Source organism: Passer domesticus, chromosome 2 (assembly GCF_036417665.1).
Source record: "Passer domesticus isolate bPasDom1 chromosome 2, bPasDom1.hap1, whole genome shotgun sequence".
Classification (NCBI taxonomy): Eukaryota; Metazoa; Chordata; class Aves; order Passeriformes; family Passeridae; genus Passer; species Passer domesticus.
Genome location: NC_087475.1, coordinates 4,073,412 through 4,091,814, shown reverse-complemented (window position 1 = coordinate 4,091,814; position 18,403 = coordinate 4,073,412). Strand labels below are relative to the sequence as shown.

Sequence of the window (18,403 nt, the reverse complement as noted above, 5' to 3'; positions counted from 1 at the left end):
TCCTGCAGCAATTCCCTCTGTCCCATGGAGTAGAGGGGGATGCCACTACCTCAAGAAGCACCTAAAGCACAACCTGAGCCCCTCAGGCCTGAGGAGGCTCCAGGATGAGCAGAGGGATGGAGCAGCTCTGCTGGCAGGAAAGGCTGGCACAGCTGGGATTGTTCACCTGCCCAGGAGAAGCTTTGGGCTGAGCTCAGGGTGGCCTTGCAGGGCCTGCAGGAGCCCCAGGAAAGCTGGAGAGAGACAATTTCCAGGGGATGCAGGGACAGCACACAGGGAATGGCTGCCAGTGCCAGAGGGCAGGGCTGGGTGGGATCTTGGGAATGAGGAATTGTTCCCTGGCAGGGTGGGCAGGGCTGGGATGGAATTGCCAGAGCAGCTGGGGCTGCCCCTGGATCCCTGGCAGTGCCCAAGGCCAGGCTGGACACTGGGGCTGGAGCAGCCTGGCACAGTGGAAGGTGTCCCTGCCATGGCAGGGGTGGCACTGGGTGGGCTTTAAGGTCCCTTCCCGCCCAAACCACTCTGGGATTCTGTGAAGTACAAGATTTACTGCTTTAATCAAATAACATCAGAGACAGCTGAGCCTGAAGCAGAATAGATTCAAAAACCATCTCAAAACTGAGCTGATACTAAGTTTGACCTCCAGCAATGACTGGAAGAAATATTTTGCCCAGATTTTTCTCAGACAATTACTAAACTGAAAAAGTTTAATAACATTTTGCATAATAATTTGCATGACCCTTGGAAAGCCTCATGGCCACAAATGGGCACCACAGGCAAACCAACGTGCAGCTTTGAGTGCCTGACCTCAGTCAGCTTCATACTGGGATGTCAGGAAAGCAAATAATAGGATTACTGTCCAGTAGGACACAAAGCAGAATATTTTCAGAATGATTTGGGTTGGAATAGACCTCCAAGACCATCAAGGCCAAGCTGTGCCCCATCCCCACCTTGTCCCCAGCTCAGAGTTCTGAGTGCCACCTCCAGGCCTTACTGGGACACCTCCAGGGATGGGCACTCCAAACCTCCCTGGGCAGCCCCTGGCAAAATTTAACAACCTCTTCTGGGAAGAAACTCTTGAAACAATTGCTGGAAACAAAATATTCACTGAACTTCATGCTCAGACAAACCTCCACCTCCAGAATTCCTTCCTTTGAGAGGCAGGGTGTCAGCTGGGGACTGTGGGGATTCTTATTTGGGTTTAAATCCAAAATCTCTACCACAGGCCTTGCAGGAGGTGAAGTTCCTGTCCATAAAGATAGAAAATGTGCTTCCCACAATACCTGGGAATAAGGTTATTTATAAAACCCCCACAGACTATTTTTTGCTAAAAAAAATCCCAAACCCTACTAGATTTTAATAGTTGTTAAAAGTAAACATTCCTCTATACACACACTCTGATGGGGAAGGGGGAGAACATAAAGAAGTGGAAATTCTAAGGGCAGGTACTGAACCCTCTGTTGCAGAGCATTTCCTGACACGTGGCATTACCAGGTTATCCCAAATTATTTCCTGCCACTTGGAAAAAGCCCAGGGCAAGCTGATGGAGCTCCATTGGGCCGCCTTAATTCCAGGTTCAGGCTGAACAGTTCTGCACCAGCAGCTTCTGAGGAATGAACAAAAGACTGGCTTGTTTCTGACAGCATCCACAGGAGTTCCTGCGAGTGCCCTCCAGGGTTTAAGGGTGGAATTAGCCAGGCAGAGCATTCTGTACTTCTCACCGTGCTTTTTCTGCACAAAAACATCTTTACAATCCCACTTTGGAAGCGAGTTCAGTGGGGCAGCACAAAGGGAACAGCAAACCCACCTCACAACCTGCTTTGGCTCCACCACAAGCCTTTCAAACTCGAATTTTACAGGATGATGGATGCTGAGGTTTTCTCTGCTGTGCTCTCACCTTTCCACAGTGGCTGTTCCCATCCAACCTCACCTCCCACAGGTTTGCTTTGGGTTTTTCTTTCTTTAAATTAAACGAGGCTGTACATTCTCTGTTCATCTGTTTAGTAACCAAACTGCTGCCTTCACTGATCATGACTATTATTTTTATTTTTCATCTCCCCTTTTATTAATTCCCCATGAAGCAGCTTTAAAGTCTCTGGAACTGACAGAAAAAAAGGCTGCTTTGATTTCATGAAAAAGGATCCAAGTCAAACCCAAAGGAAGAATTAAAATATCAATGCTGAACATGACATATGGAGTTTTAAGTGAATGAAAGCATGTTGGAATTCTCTGATTCAAACACAGGGGAAGAACCTGTGGTCTTCTCAATAAATGCTTTATGCAAATTGTCCTTTGAAGGTGCATCACTATTCTCATTAAACACTTCCTACTTTAAGCAATGGCCCAAATTTCCCATCCAAAGACTTTTTAAACTTTTAGTTATACAATTGTTTGAAAGCTAAAAAAACCTTGAGTTTAACCTTCTTCCACACACACAATTTGGGGTCTGTGGCCCTCCCTCACCTCAGGATGCCTTGACAGCAAAGTGAAACAGTGCTTTGCATTTTTATCCCTGTGAGTCAATGGTTTCCTGCAGAATTTACTGTGTGGAATTCTCAGGTACCTCTGCTCGTCAGCCATTCTGAGAGCTCTCAACAGGATCTCAGTGTTTGCTCTGAAGTAAAAAAAGCCTGACCTCAGAGCTGTGATCTCACTTGGCCCAAGGAGGTGCCTGTAGGTGCTGATTGCTGCTATGTGCAGCAGCTGCCAAAGCTTTCAGTCCAAAATATTTAAAGGGGAAAAAAAATGCAGACCTGATGGCAGAAAAAAAATAAAAAGTAAAATCATTAATCTCTTTGACTTTCATTTTATTTTTAGCTCGTTTAGATCTGTCAATGTTTTAGACACAATCCAGAACATTAAACAAATCAGAAAGAATGACGTAGAACAAAATACTTGCCTTTTTCATTTTTTTGGCACAAAAATTGTAGAATTACATGTCAGAAGTGATGTTCTTCCTCTGCAGCTTTGGCAACAAAGCACTTTGCAGGGTAGAGCCAATGTGAGCATGGAATCTATAAAGAATTAAATTGTTTCCTGGAGGTGTGCAGTGGGATGAGGAATGGGAATGATGAGAATCCTGTCTGCATCCACTGCAGGGTGGGCAGCAGGAGAGGGATTGGGATTGTGTCCCTGTGTCCTCTCAGGTGAGAGCCCACCTGAGAGCTGCCCCAGCCCTGTCCCAGCCCAGGAGGAGCTGGAGCTGCTGCAGAGAGCCCAGAGGAGGCTCCAGGATGAGCAGAGGGATGGAGCAGCTCTGCTGGCAGGAAAGGCTGGCACAGCTGGCATTGTTCACCTGCACAGGAGAAGCTTTGGGCTGAGCTCAGGGTGGCCTTGCAGGGCCTGCAGGAGCCCCAGGAAAGCTGGAGAGAGACAATTTCCAGGGCATGCAGGGACAGCACACAGGGAATGGCTCCCAGTGCCAAAAATTAGGTAACAGGAAGGAACTGTTCCCTGGCAGGGTGGGCAGGGGCTGGGATGGAATTCCCAGAGCTGCCCCTGGATCCCTGGCAGTGCCCAAGGCCAGGTTGGACACTGGGGCTGGAGCAGCCTGGGACAGTGGAAGGTGTCCCTGCCAGGTGTCCCCAGGGATGGGAATGAGATCTCCAAGGTCCCTTCCAGCCCAAACCTGGCTTGGACTGCACCTTTGTACAAAAAACCTGCTCTCACACCCGTGGCCTGCACTGCACAGACTCCTACAGCTTCCAAGGCAAAAGCAAAGAAGCCTCCACAAAATGCACCTTGCAGCTACATCACTTTGGGAGTCAGAGCCTTCAGGAATGGGAAAACACCTCTGCCCACTAAATAAATTCTGCAGTGTGACAAAGGAGAGTGGACTTGAGAAGAGCCCTTGGTTTGGAAGACATTCAGCAGAAGACAGATCAGTCTTATCTAAAAAAAAGGTAATAAATGGCTTAAATGTCTTTAAAAAAAGGGAAAAAAATCCTCTTCCAGTCTCACAGTTTTACTCTGGTTTCACAATTTGCATTTAGCTAATACCTCAGGAAACCAAGCCTTACACAATCCCATTTCAAACTTCTCCCCCTCAGCTCTGAAGCCATCTGCCACATTTGACAAGTGTGAAGTTGGTGAACTCCCACCAGGATTACACCCAGCAGCTGTTGGGAAACAAGAAAGCCTCACTGCAGCCTCTTGGTAGATACTGGAGAGCACAGAAAGGAAAATAAAAAAAGGCAGCAACATTCAAATATGGAAAAAAATCTTCAGTCAACACTCACATCTCGTGAGACACAGTTCGTCATTAGTTCTGAGGCTTCCAAATATTTAAGGGGTGAATATGAGCTGCTTCCTACATCAAATTATGGGAAAAGGCAGAATTTTAAATTAAAATCTGTTACTTCATTGCCCTACTGTACCTCCCTACTACATTCTACCTAAACATTTCCTGCTCTGGAGAGGTTTCAAGAAAGAATAGTGAACCCTTGAGGAATTCTGCCAGAACTCCAGGTTTCAGTCTGATTTCCTCTCCCAGGCTGCCATGGTTTTGTTTCCCACTTTTATTCAAGGTGTTTAGGAGCATCTCACACCCCAGCATAAAGCCAGGTAGTAAAAACTGAATTAAATGTAATGTAGTAACTGTTTTAAAACATTGCCAAGTGCCTGGGTGACCACACCAATACCAGAAATACATTCACAGTTCCTCTAAGGGTCTGCATAATTTACTGTTAAAGATATTTCTTGTTATCTGCTTTATTTATTACCAACCAAACACATAAAAGTAAGAAAATGGTGCAGCCAACTTTCAAAACAACAGAATTGTCAGTTCAGATCACACATAAAACCAATTTATGAATTAAAAGGATGGACAGAAAATGGGGAAAAAACCCCAGCAAAGCTTCAGAATTTTCCAAAATCCAGTTCCAAAATCCAGCACCACTTTAGGCAAGATGTGCTCATCTGTAATTACCTGAACTGAAGTTTAAATCAGTGACAGCTCTGGGAAGGAAAACACTGTTCAGAAATATCCAGTGTAAATCAAAGCTGCACCCAGCAGAGAACAGAATTAGCAGGGAGCAAATTAATACTTCAATAAAATTTTCTTAAACAAAATGTTAATTTAAACAGAGTACAACTCAGAACTGCACCTCAATCCTAGTTAATTCTTGAAATAAACTGCTGAAATTGTTACCAACTTCCAGAGAATTTTCTGAGACACTTTAAAGCCTTTTACTTTCCTCTAAAAATCACATGCTCTAAGAGATCTTTTATTATTCCTACCATTGCCCAAATTTGAATTAAATCAGTTTGCCCAGCAAATCCAGCTGAAGCAGCCTGTGACCTGCCAGCCCCTTTGACCAGGAGAGGTTATTTTTCACTAGCAAGTTTTAAAGGCATTTACCATACTTTAATTACTGCATTTTGTACCAATATATACATTAAAAATACGGAGCCATAAATAAACATAAGCAAAATTCTCTGTGGATGGAAAAGAACAGAGAATGCATTTTCTTGATCACAAACAGATCTTTTAACAATATCAAATATTAGAAAAACCTTCAGCTCCCAAAATAAACTAAAAAAGGGAGAGGTCCTGTTAGATACAGACAGAATTCCTTGTCTGCATTTTCCTCTGTAAAATAAAAAAGGAATACTTTTAGGTAAGACAATCCCTTCAGGAGGAGAAAAAGGAGGTGCTTTTCATATCCAAGAGATCTTTCCTGAAGTCACTCCAGAAAAAAGTCTTCCAAGCCATGCAGAAGGGTGTTCAGTGATGAAGTTAAAAGCAACAAAAATGAGTGGAAAAGTAAAAATCTACTGGAATTTACTCTGCTTCAAAGAAAAAAAAAATCCCAGAAGTCCTCTGGAGAAGAAACTGGAGTTTACAAAAGTGCAGCATAGCTGTCCTTGTCAGATGTAGATGTTATTGTGAGTTTCACTGGCTGTCAGGAACTTCTTCAAAATCTTTGTGCTTTCAGAGGCATCCTGGGGAAAGGAAGAGAGGATCAGCATCACCACAGTGCTGGGAGCAAAGCAAGAGCTCCCCTGGGCCCATTTTCAATACTCTGAGCATCACTTTTATTAAATTATTAACTAACTTTTATTAGATATGATAATTAAATAATTATCTATTATTTAATTAGATTAATTAAGGATATTAACATTACTTTAATTAAGATATTAACTGAGCAAAACTCAGGTCTCCTGAATGAAGTTATCCACAGGAATCTGCAGTGCAGCAAGAAAATGGGATTTATTGTTTTGCATTCCTCCTTGCTTGGACATGAGGGGAAGAGTCTCTGCCATTGTTCTCCTTCAGAGTTTAAATATTTATATCTCACTCAGACTTACTCAGCAGAACAGAATGAGCTGCACTGAAAACTGATTTCAGAACTGAAATAAAACACCTCAGTACACACAGGCCTCTTTGGGCATTCAAATCTGGGTTCAAAGTGTTCTCAACCAACCAGAATTCAATTAAAAACATTTCAGAACGAGTAAAACATTCATTTTAGGAGCTGCAATGGGAATTTATGGGAGCAATGGGATTTACTGTGAGGGTGGTGGCACACAGAAATTGTGGCAGGCCCATCCCTGGAAGTATTCAAGGCCAGGCTGGATCTCACAGCTGCTGGATTAGTGTAAAAATGTCTTCAGAAATGTGGCCTTTTAGCTCCAAAAAGAAGTCAAAGGTCAAAATGGGTCATTTTAAGAAACTTTCCTGTATGCCAGAAGAGAGGCAGATATAGAGCTAGAACAGAGCCATCTGGTATATGACTATAAAATGTAAAAATAATAAAAAACCACACAACAGAAAGCTCAAAAGTTTTAAATGAGGCAACTCCAAAGGAAACTGCAGCTTAGACAAGCACAAGAAACCTCTCCCTGATATATCCATACCATTAAAAGAGCCTGAAAATTCAAAAAGAAGTTTTGAAGGAGGCTGTAGATTCATTGTTTCTAAGCCACACAGATGTTACAGCAGGTACAAAGCACTGCCATTAAAATCTGCATTTTTCTGCCTTTTCAGATGCAATCCCCACAGGGGAACAAACCCAGCAGAATGCAAGAGATGGAACCAGACAAAAGCTCCCCTTGATTTTAAATATGGAATTTTACCTTGGCTAAACTCTTGAGGAGTTGAGAAGAGAGCAGAGGCTTGAAGGCTTCAATGGTCACCGTGTCCAGCTTGATGACATCAGTGTAGCACTGGTACAGCACTGCAGGGATCTGCCACACCTGGCAGTAACTCAGCACTGAACAAGGGCAAAAGAACACCCCTGGTCAACTCAGCACAAAAGGAACCTCTGGGCTGTGTGCAAAAATCACAATTTTAAACCCATGGGAGTTAAATTACCAGCTCAGGATTCTGACTGCTGCAGCAGCCACTCCTCATCCCCCAGCTAGACAAGGAAAATTAGTTAAAACCAAATATTAGTTAAAACCAAAAATTAGTTAAATGCAGGGGTTTCTTCCTGGCACATACCTTACCTGGAAACTGTACATAAAAAATGAATAAATAAAAATAAAAAATTATACAAGAAATAAATAAAATAATAAATAAAACCAAGAAAATACTGTATTAAATATTTAATAACAAAATATTCAATATGTTTCATCAAATAATTAATAAATATTTAATAATTAAATAAATAAAACCAACAAAATATTTTATTAATTATCTAATTAAAAAAAAGAATAGCAACGTCTGCAAAAAACCCAAACACTCCCCCAAAAAATAACCAAAAAAAACCACCAAAAAACAAACAAACCATAAAAAGGAATGTGAACAAGAAAAAATCATCCACTTTAACTCCTGCCAGACAGGCTTTTCCTCACGCTGCTACCATTAGGGATTCTAGGATGAAAAACTCAAGGTTTTTATTAAATTACATAATAAAACTGAGCCTAATTTTTCCATGAGGTTGATCAGTAGACCTGTGCAAGCTTCCTTTCCTGTTATATACAGAAAGGACTTTATGAGCTTTTACTTTGGATGCTCAGGTGAAAAAAATTCTTAATAAAACTTATTTAATTGCTAAGTAAAATATCCAAAAAACCTCACTGCACAATATGCTTTATAAGGCTCTACTGGAGAATTTCCCAGTACTTCTGTCCCACACATAACTGGTGAAATGATTTGTGGCTGGTTTGGAAAATTATCCCTATTTTCCAGGGCAATGTGTTAGATGTGAATCTGGCAGTAATTAATTTTTAAAAAGCTGACTTGTCAGCCAGTTCCCACAATTAAGCAAAAATTCTAATTGCAGTGGGATGCTCCCCAGGGGGAATTCTGTAAATAACTGAAATTGCCAAGTACCAGCAGCAGGAAGGTCCCTCACAATGTTGGGCTGCTCCAGCAGCGGGCAGCAGACCTGCTCCTGGAATTCTTTGGTCTTCAAGGCTTTCAGGAATGGAGATACAAGTGTCAGAGTGGATTCCTGAGTTTTATAATCTGCTACAGGACACGTGGAAAGGATGGTCACTTGCAAGCCTTTCTTCTGCATGGAGCCAAAAACCTGAAATTCAAAAACAAAATACATCAGCAAAAGTTCTCTTCTCACAATAAAAGCACAGGAACCTCAAGGATTCATTTCAATTTCAGAGCAAAGGGCACTTGAACTCAGGTTTGCAGGAGCAAAACCAGTCTGAATCACAGCCTTCAGGTGGAAATTTCCCAGGCACTGCTCCTGGGATGGAGATAAAAACCTCAAGATAACAGCTGACATATTTACCAAGTCAAGTGATCTTCTGAAGAGGTTTTAGGTTTTCAGCACTTTGTATTCAATACATTAAGATTTACTCCTTTAATTAATGGTGATTGCAGAAAGGATTCCAAATAAAAACAAGCAGTTCACTGAGCTGCATAACATTTGAAATGAAAATTGTGCTCCCCAGATGTCCTACAATATTGTAAGAGACTTTATTTTAAATGCACAGATTTTATTTAATTCTATTCAAGTTGAATTGAGAAAGAAAATTTAGGGTTCTCTTTCTCATGTTCAAAGAACAAAGTTTTGAAGTACAAAACCTTCTGGCCATCACAAAATACCAATGAGGAAAAGAAAACAGAGAATTTGGAAACTGTGACAGAAACTTGCCTGTTTCTGTCTGTTTACCAGTCCCAGGAGGGAAGCTGCCTGTGCCCTCCCATCACTGTCACTGTGTCACTACTGTGACAGAAATCTGACAAATATTCAGAAGTCCACCTATTTTCCATTTGCTTTGTTGGGAACACAGGCTGGAATTCTCCTGTGTGTTCTGGTTTGTCAGTGATCCTTACAGAGAAAACACACCCAGATGTGAAGATCTGGCTTGTGGAGATGGGAGATGCTCAGTAAATCAGGATTTACACACAGAACAGGGCTGCCACTCACATGAAAAGCAAAAAGATTGCCAGCACGTTGTTTCTGCTGCACATTTAAAAATACCAATAACCACAAAATCTAAAAATACTCAGGAGCACTGACTTGGTCCAACCACACTCCTACTTCAGGAACACCCACACTGGAAATCACACATATCCCAAACAACTGGAGAAGACAACAACCCCCCAGCCATCTCTCTTCTGCAATCCCACTTTAAATTAAGTGCAGGAATGTGTGGAATACACCAAAACATCTGAGGTCTCAGGGGTTTTAAACTTCCACATGAGCTGTGATCCCCCAGCAAAGCTGTACTTTCCTCTAAGCCCAGCTTTAGAATCCCTGCTGGTGCATCAGCTCAGCAGAGATTTAAAGGCAGGCAGGGAGGGAGCAGACAGACAGCAAGACAAAATAAGCCACACTTCCTCCAGGCAAAGCAGTGACCCAAATCCATCAGGAAAATCAAGAGGAGGAACATTCAGCCCTTGGCTTTATCTTATTAAAATCAAAATGATGATATTTGGAGGGACTCCCCTGAGCCAGCAGTGCTCCTGTACCTGGGTGATGGCCCTGGGAATGTTAAATCTGGGAAAGGCACAGAACATTCCCCAGCAGGTGACACCATCCACCAGGAGCTCCACAACTGGTTTGTCTGGTGATCCTTTGGCAGCTGGACAAATTGCTGCTCGTTTTTTGAAGGAAAAAGTTCTCCCAGAGGTGAAAGGCAGCTGAAATAAGCCATGGGAAATGAAAAGCAAGCAGGAAAAAGGTTTGGGAAGTGGTTAAGGGCCAACAAAACTGAAACTGTCCAGAAGGAGTGACTGCACTCAGCTGGGAGCTTACAGCAGATACAGCTGGCAGCATCTTGAAAAGGATTTCTCACATCCTGCAGAGGGTAAATTTATCTATTTTTGAATATTTAATAAAAGAAAACCACAGGGGAAACTTATTTAACACTGTCATGGTTAAAGTATCAGAGAGCAAGATCCCCACCCTCAGGATTTCATGACTCCATTTATTTTCTTGCCAGGTTTACCTTCTCAAGCCACTGGAACTGTTGATCCTCAGCCACGTAGCAACTGCACTGGCACAATAAAACCTAAAAAAAGTAAAAACTTGTGTAAGCAAGTGGTTTAAAGGGCACAACAGCAGCTCATCATCACCTGTAAGGATGATGTGGCTGCAGACAATTTTGGGTTTCTTTAACTCTGTTTCAATGAGGATTTTTTTGCTCACAAATGCAGTGAAGCCACGGGGCTGTGACATCTCTGTGCTGAGCTCCAGACAGAACTTCACACAGTTTTAGTGAGAATTAACCCTTCAGATCACTTGTGAGATTAACCCATGATCCTGCAGTGCCTTGTTTGGGGGTGGATGAAGGCTCTCTTTTTCAGAAAGCCAAACCCCAGAGGAATTACTGCTCGAGTCACTTACTGTGGGATCTGATATCAATCTGTAGAACAAGCAGAAAGAGTCTGTGGGGAGCACATTTGTGGTGCTGGATGTTCTGCACCACTCATTCCACAGCTTCACAACCCCAACCACTTCCCAGCACACAGAATCCAGGATAAAAGACGACAGGAAAGCTGCAAAAACCCATTAAAAATGCTGTTATTTTATAAAGAATAAAACCTCTGCTTTACAGATAGCTGGACTAAATTTAATTATTCCTTAGCAATCTGAAGGAAGGATAACTCATTTTTATCAACTTAGATTTCCTGACCAAATCTAGGAAACATCAGCAATGTGATTAGCCCCTCTGTACTCAAATTAAAAAAGATGAAGAGATGTTCAAGATATACAGATCCCTAACACAAAAATCACTTGTTCTTGGGAATTATACTATTACAATCAACTTCAAATTTCTTAGTATTAATTAAGGATGTGAGATATTAAGTCTCTAATACTTTCTGACATAGCAGATTAAAAGCAAAACTCACTGAAGCAGCAAGGCAGAGCTATTACACTGGTTCTAGAAAACAGAGGCAAGAGTGTGGTAAAAAAAATGTTCATAAATCAGTTTCCTGTCAAAAGCCACAGAAGACAGATCCAAAATACCTATTTACCATTTTTCAAGGAAAAACCTGAACAAAACCCAAGCAAAGTAGCAAAGTCAGCTTTGATAAAATCTAGCTGTCATTTAAATGTGACTTAAATGCAAGCAAGACTTCTGGGTACTATTAGATCAAAACTTTTGCCAATTAATAAACAGTCCCAGAGAGTTTACCAAACAAAAGCCAGCTAAAGGGGGATTGTCCTAACTAAAATCCCAATATAAACATACTTCACTTTTCCTATTCAACTCAAAATGCAACAATTTTCAGGAGGAGTAAACAGCTATAAGCATAAGTGTGTTTCACATGTACAGAGGAACATCAGCTTTCTCTGGACCACTCAGCTGCCTCCAGGTTTAACCTCTGCTCTTACATTCAGCAAATAGAGGGGCTTAAAGAAGGCTGGAGAGGGATTTTTCAAAAGGTAATGGGATGACAGGACAAGGGGGAATGAGCTGAACTCAAGGAGGGCAGGGCTGGATGGGATCTCGGCAATGAGGAATTGTTCCCTGGCAGGGTGGGCAGGGCTGGGATGGAATTGCCAGAGCAGCTGTGGCTGCCCCTGGATCCCTGGCAGTGCCCAAGGCCAGGCTGGACACTGGGCTTGGAGCAGGGAATGTCCTGGCACAGTTCCACCTCCCTGGCACCTTCTGCCTGCCCAGATTTACCCCCAGCCCTCAGCCCCGGCCCGGCACGCACCCGCAGCGTTCCGCCCGATGGCCACGACGAACCTGGAGCACACCAGGGGCTGCTCGGCACAGGCCCACAGCACCTCCACCTCCCTGCGGAAAGAACCCACAGCAGCCCGAGCTGGGAGGGGCCCACAGGGACCATCCAAACCCAGCTCCTGGCCCGGTTTTGATTCCCAACAACCCCACCCCGGGCAGCCAAAGGAGCTCCGGCAGCCTCAGGCCGTGCCCATTCCCTGGGCAGCGCCAGCACCCTCTGGGGAAGGACTTTCCCCTGAGCTCCAGCCCGACCCCCCCGCGCTGCCGGTACCTTTTCTTCTCGATCTCCCTGCGGATCTCCCGGTCCTCGGGCGTCTCCTCCCGCGCCTCCTCCTCCTCGTCCAGGCCGGCCCGGGACGGGGCCACCACCACCTCGCCGAAGAAGGTCGCCATGGCCGCCACTGCGCCTGCGCGGCGCCGCCCTCAGCGCCGAGCTCGCCCGGGAGGCTCCGAGCGGCAGCGGAGCCCACACGGGGCAGCTCCGGACGGCTGAGGGGAACTCGCGATAGTGACTCCATCGCATCCCTTTCAAGGATTAACCATCCTTTCAGTGAAAAAAAATCATCCAGATATCCCACTTAAGCCTCCACTGCCTGACCTCGATGCTGTCCCTGTTCCCTGGAGCACAGCCCGACCCCCCCGGCTGTCCCCTCCTGGCAGGGACTTGTGCAGAGCCACAAGGGCCCCTGAGCCTCCTTTGCTCCAGCCTCAGCCCCTTCCCAGCTCCCTCAGCCCCTGCTGGGGCTCCAGCCCCTTCCCAGCTCCGTTCCCTGCCCTGGACACGCTCCAGCCCCTCCAGGTCTCTCCTGCAGGAGCCAAAACCTAGCCTCAGGTTTTATAATTTTTTATATTCTGTATACATAAAATACTTATATTCTTTTATATTTTTCAGATCCTGTGCTGCTTTAGTGTGCACTTCTGAGCTTCACATTATGGGATGGTGAGCTCTGTGCACAGAGCAGGGAGACAAAACAATTCCTGCTCCAGCTGGGCACCAAGGACAAATGATCCCAATCTCAGCCCAGGAGCACAAACCCCGTGGGCTGCAGAGAGAAAAACAAGCAGGATGGGACTGCAGGGGCTGCAGTGGGATTGGACACTGAACTGCAATGTGCACATGGAGCAGAGCTGAGCCCAGGGAGAGACCCCAGCAGCGCTCGTGCATTTTGGGACCATTTGGGTTCATCTTGGGTGCAGCCCTGGCTGGGCTCTGGTGCTGCCCAAGGTGGATCCATGGAGGAGATCCTTTTCATAAATCCCTGCTTTACTCTTTAGCTCTGTCCAGCCTCTGCTCTGGGGCAGCCTGCACAAGGCATCAGCCAGAACTGGGCACAGCCCTCGAGGGGCCTCTCAGAGCCAGCACAGAGGGACAATCCCTGCCCTGCTCCTGCTAGACACACAATTCCTCATCCAGCCCAGCTGCCAGGGGCCTCTTGCCCACCTGGGCACCCCTGGGCTCGTGTCCAGCCCTGTCCCCAGCACCCCCAGGGCCTTTCCAGCTTTCCAGCCCCATGGGGTTGTTGTCCCGTGGCCTGGTTGAACCAAATAAGAGCACAGGGAAATTCCAGGTGTATGCACAGCTTTACTTTGGTCCACTAACACATGTACATCATCAAAGCCTGTAACATGAAAGAATTTGATTCCTTTACGATTCTGTCCTTTATGTTTATAAGGAAACTTTAATGTTTCCCTCTGTTCCAAGCTGCCTGATCACCATCACAGACTCAGGTCCTGCTCTAAAACAAACCAAAACATCCCCCAAAAGTCACATTAAAAAAACCCTCATACTTTAAAAGGCCTACTACTTTACTTCCCTGAGTACAGCTAGACCAAACAAAAAATGCTCACTTAAAGGAAGATGAAAGGACTCCCAGTTCTGTAAGAGCCACCATGCTCCTTTAATAAATTAAAAATAAATACATTTTAAAAGGGTGACTCAAAATACCTTTCCAGTTTAATAATTTCTCTTCCCACTATGTGTAGAAAATTAGGAAATAGAGAGCAGCACATGCTTTGCCTAGAAAATGAAAGAGCCAGGGTCCCTAAGGCAGTGACTCCCTCTGGGATCTGCAGCCCCAAAGGCCAGAACCTTCTCCAGCTTTTGGGGATCATGAACCTGTGTGTGCAGTGACAGAGCACAGCCCCTGAAAGAAAACCAGCTTTGTAAATCTAAGCCTAGATTAGAAACACAAACCTACCAGCCAGATTTTAGCTGTTCAAACTGAAAATCAATAAAAACTCTGATGTTCAGTTCAATTTTTCCCAAATTGGAGGTTGTACTCCAGAGAACACTGAGAATAAGCAGCTACTGAACAATAAATTTTATGGAAAAGATAAAAAAAATAGTGGACTTACTACCTTACACAAAGTTTGCTTCTCAAAGAAAACACAAAGCCACCTTCAAGTTTTATCACTAAACACAACTCTGTTTGTATTTCAGAAACCAAATAAAGAATCCAGATAAACACTTATCTTGAATTTACAGAATTCTGCTGCATCCCATTAAAAGCTATGCTCTAAATAAAACTTCCTGGGACAAGAACCATTGAAATTATTTTTGGACTTCACACGGAAGTTTTAAGGAAGGAAAAAAAGAGTATTTCTCTGTGCTGAGATAAAACTGGGATAGCAAAAGTGATGGTAAATGCAACCAATGTCAGTGAGGGTGTTGGAGAAGTGGCTCTCACTGATGGCAGCCCCATTTTCCATGATAATTTCCATTTGTACAGGTTCTGCCATTATTCACCAGGATTGTTCAGCTGCAATAATTTTTTTACCCCCAAACCCTTCTGGATCCCACTACCAGTCCAACCTGCTGGAAAACCAATTCCCAAAGTTGCTTTTTCAGTTCACATGAGCTAGGTTAGGATAAATGTGATACTCTGCCACATCTTCTACTGAATGATGGGATCAGGAATGACCAAGTTTTCCAAGGTGTGAGAAAGGGAAGCTGCAGAGAAGAGGAGGAAGCCTGGAGTGAGGAAGGAGCAGAGATTCCCTGGTGTTGGGCTGGGGGCAGCCAACGTGGGGCTCCCACCAGCACAATTCCAGGGGAACTAAGAATTTGGAGCTGCTGTGTTTTTGATGTTGATATGTGTTAAACCAGGGACTTTGATGTATTTTCCTGGAGAAATTTTCCTTCTTGTCAACGAGAGCCACCTCAAACATTTTGAAAACAGGAGATATACTGCATTGCTCAGAAACTGGTAAGGTTTAATCAATGGGAAATCCAACATTCAAACACTTTAAATATGGAGGAACAACAGAAACGTAGCAAAAAAAGGTCTGGAATGTGGGAATCCTGCACCTCAAGCTTTCCACGCATAAAGAAAACAGAACAAGTGTTTTGTTTGTTTTTCTATTTTATAAAGAAAACACACAAAAACCCTTTAGGCCCAAGAGTTCACCTGCATTTCATAATGTTAAAAGTTTACAGTATAGAAGTCACATTAATGATGTACTACCTGTCAGCAGAACCCTCTGGTCACCAAAGCCTCTGGAACTGGCAAATCAACTCCTTCACTGCTCACTGCTTCTCAGCAATGCAAGCACAGGACACTGATTGAGCTGGGAAGGTATCAGCCTTTTCATTCCTCTCTGGAAGCAATGCTTGCATCCACCAGGATTTTAGAGTGTGTACTATTGTTTAGAAGTTACTATTGTAGATGATTTCATACAGCATTAGAGATGTTTGAAATCTGTTCTTGAATGTTGCATGACCTAGGTAGTATTTCATTGCAGCACCCATAACAATAATACTCAACATACTGCTATTAACCTGTTTGCAGTGTTTTAACATTTTTTAACTCTTGTTTATATGTAATAAAATACCAGTAAAGACAAAAAAATTGCCCCTATAATGAGGCACATTTTGGCATCTGTGCTAAATGCTGCTACATGGGCAGGCAAGTGCAAGTCAAAATATGAAAAAGGAGAAAGTCATCATCTAATCACATTCATAACTTTTTCATAGAAAAATATAAATATATTCCCTGAAATGTAGGACAAAGAAGAGCCAGCACCCACCAGGAGTTCTAGTGCTATTACAAAAAAAAAAAAAAAAGAAAAAGAAAAAAAATTAACAAAAACAAAAAAATAGAGATGGGCTGGCTATCCTTTGGTTAAGGTTACGTCTCGCAGGCGGCCTCCTCGAGGGCTCTGTCGTCGTCGTCGTCGTGGTAGCGCACGGTGCGCCGGCCGCCGTTGCGCGTGCGGATCTTGGAGCGCCGCCGCCGCCGGCACTCGCCGAACTCCACCTCCTCCGAGTCCTGCTCCTGGCTGCCTTTCCGCCGTTTCCTGCGCTGCGGCCTCCTGCAAGGCTTCAGGGAGTCGTGGTTCAGGGTCTCCTTCCTGCCGCCTTTGGATTTCCTCTTGCGCTTCCTGGTTTCCGCCGCGTCGCTGCAGATGGTGGTGTCGGTTCCAGAGTCCGAGGAGAAACAGGTGAAGTTGGCTCTGGAGCTTCCTGCAGCCCCAGCTGCTTCCACGTCCTCGGAGACAGAGCTTTTCTCCTCTTTTTTCCCCCCCGTTTCGGATTCTGTTGTTTCCTTGAAGTCATCCACCCGTTTTAATCTCTTGAAGGAAGCTCTGGGTTTTTTATTTGCTGCTACTCTGGTATTTTTAGTTTCAAGTTTAGCCAAGTCAGAATCTACCTCCTCTTCGGAGTTACTCGTACAATGGTTGTGGGCTGAAGCTGCCTGCCTAGAAATTCCCCAGTTTCCCCCATTTTCTACCCTGTGGTTTGTGGAATTCTCCTCCGAGGAGTCGTAGTCAAAATTATTATTCAGAGCTGCAGCACAGAGGGGTTTGTGTGGCTGCACGTGGTTACCACTCTGCTTCCGAGTCTCTGTCTCCGAGTCAGTCCTTTCATTCTCAGACTCAATAATATATTTCCTTTTAGAAACAGAAGGCTCAGGGCAGGAAGGTTTTTTCCTGCCAGAAACCTGCTCGCTCTCATTTTCAGACTTGGAACAAGCCTCCACCTCCGAGCTGTTGAACAGCTTCTTCCTGCACACCGAGGACACGCTGCCCTGGAGCTGCTTGCGGTTCTTCCTGACGGGGTAAACGCTTTCTGAGCTGGATAATTCCTCCTTGGCATCGCTCATGATCTTGATCTTGCTGGCTGCCAGCGTGGCACACCTGCGGGGGTTCTTCTTCTCCCCCACGCTGGACAGCCTGATGTGTTTCTTGTAGTTGATGATGCACGTCCTGCTCCGCAGCACTTTGGCACTCTGGCTGGCCTCCTCTGATGTTTGCTCTGCAAAAGGAAGATGGAAAAGTTCTTTTTAATGTCTTACATTCCTGAAATTATTCATTTATTATGGCTAAACCCTGCCACCTTTAATGAAATACACAAGTGATATTTTGATTTCAACTGTTAAGTGCAATTTATCTCAATTCTTTATTAAAATACCAGCAGTATCCCAGGGATACTTTTAATTCTTGAGATTGACACTTTCACACCTTTTCACTGTCTCAAAAGAGCTTTTTTTAGCATCACCCTATTAATTAGCTCAGAAATTACAAACTCCCTCACTTATCAAACAAATTGTGTCATATTAGTAATACTTGCATCATTAGAAGTTGTATTTTTATACTAGAATAAAAGTTGCAATGTTAATTACACATTTTAGACCTTTTATCCTAAAAAAGAAACTATAGTATTTCATGTGATGCAAATTTCATGTAGATTTCAAATTTAAATTTTAGATGGTTTGAAGAAGAAAACATTGAAACCCTTCAGCTCCTTAGTGACCTTCCCTGTTAGCAGCAATCTGAGTGTTAATCTTCCATTCAGTGATTTAAAATTAATATAGAACTCGCTTGTGTTGTGTTTTAAAACAAATATTCCATGTGTAAATCATATACTATGAAAATCAGTGTTTCCCTTCTAAATAAGACAATTCATACATATGAAAAAATTATCCAAAGTTCTTTAAGTAAATTTAAAAATATAAACAGAGGGAAAAATTATGAGGCATAAATCCAATGAGTACCAATATTAACAATCTCTTTATGTACCAAATCTGGTCCTTACTTAAATGTAGATCTTTTTATGTACTACTCCAGTATATTCCCATTTTTACATTTTCAAAGGAAAATTGATTTCCTTTCTTTGTTAAGAGCTTCCAGAAATGATACATGAATATCACTACTTGTAGTAGTTGCATTGTGTGATTTTCTGGCCAAAGCACAACACATTTCTGCTGCACACTGCAAAATGTTGTATGAAAGGTGAATTAATCCACAGACTAAAAAAAAAAGAGTTTAGATCTTATATTATACACTGTCCTCCAATATT

General features: G+C 43.6%; 2 protein-coding genes and 1 long non-coding RNA gene across 3 annotated transcripts in view; 1 reads left to right on the top strand and 2 right to left on the bottom strand.

Moving 5' to 3' along the window:
* Nucleotides 1–3,644, top strand: part of LOC135292240 (uncharacterized) — a 192,859-nt gene extending 189,215 nt beyond the window's left edge. The window contains exon 2 of the long non-coding RNA XR_010354698.1: nt 3,566–3,644. This is a non-coding gene — a long non-coding RNA (uncharacterized LOC135292240). The remainder of the gene's footprint in view (nt 1–3,565) is intronic.
* On the bottom strand, nt 2,791–12,533 carry PSMG1 (proteasome assembly chaperone 1). The gene is made up of 7 exons (XM_064406454.1): nt 12,377–12,533; nt 12,077–12,159; nt 10,758–10,909; nt 10,360–10,422; nt 8,279–8,477; nt 7,078–7,214; nt 2,791–5,943 (listed from the first exon to the last, which is right to left on the bottom strand). The coding sequence occupies exons 1-7, from the start codon at nt 12,496–12,498 to the stop codon at nt 5,869–5,871; spliced, it is 831 nt and encodes a 276-aa protein (XP_064262524.1). The 5' UTR covers nt 12,499–12,533; the 3' UTR covers nt 2,791–5,868.
* Nucleotides 12,534–14,191: 1,658 nt separating this feature from the next.
* The window catches only part of BRWD1 (bromodomain and WD repeat domain containing 1), a 43,802-nt gene continuing 39,590 nt past the window's right edge, over nt 14,192–18,403 (bottom strand). Inside the window, exon 41 of the mRNA XM_064406139.1 lies at nt 14,192–17,359. Within this exon, the coding sequence (XP_064262209.1) occupies nt 16,233–17,359 (1,127 nt within the window). The 3' untranslated portion in view covers nt 14,192–16,232. The remainder of the gene's footprint in view (nt 17,360–18,403) is intronic.

Coding starts and splice junctions, on each gene's coding strand:
- PSMG1 (XM_064406454.1), bottom strand. CDS start 12,498: ATGGCGACCTTCTTCGGCGAGGTGGTGGTGGCCCCGTCCCGGGCCGGC. Junction 12,160..12,376: donor AGGGAGATCGAGAAGAAAAG/GTACCGGCAGCG, acceptor TTCTTTCCGCAG/GGAGGTGGAGGTGCTGTGGG. Junction 10,910..12,076: donor CATCGGGCGGAACGCTGCGG/GTGCGTGCCGGG, acceptor GGGTTTTTGCAG/CTTTCCTGTCGTCTTTTATC.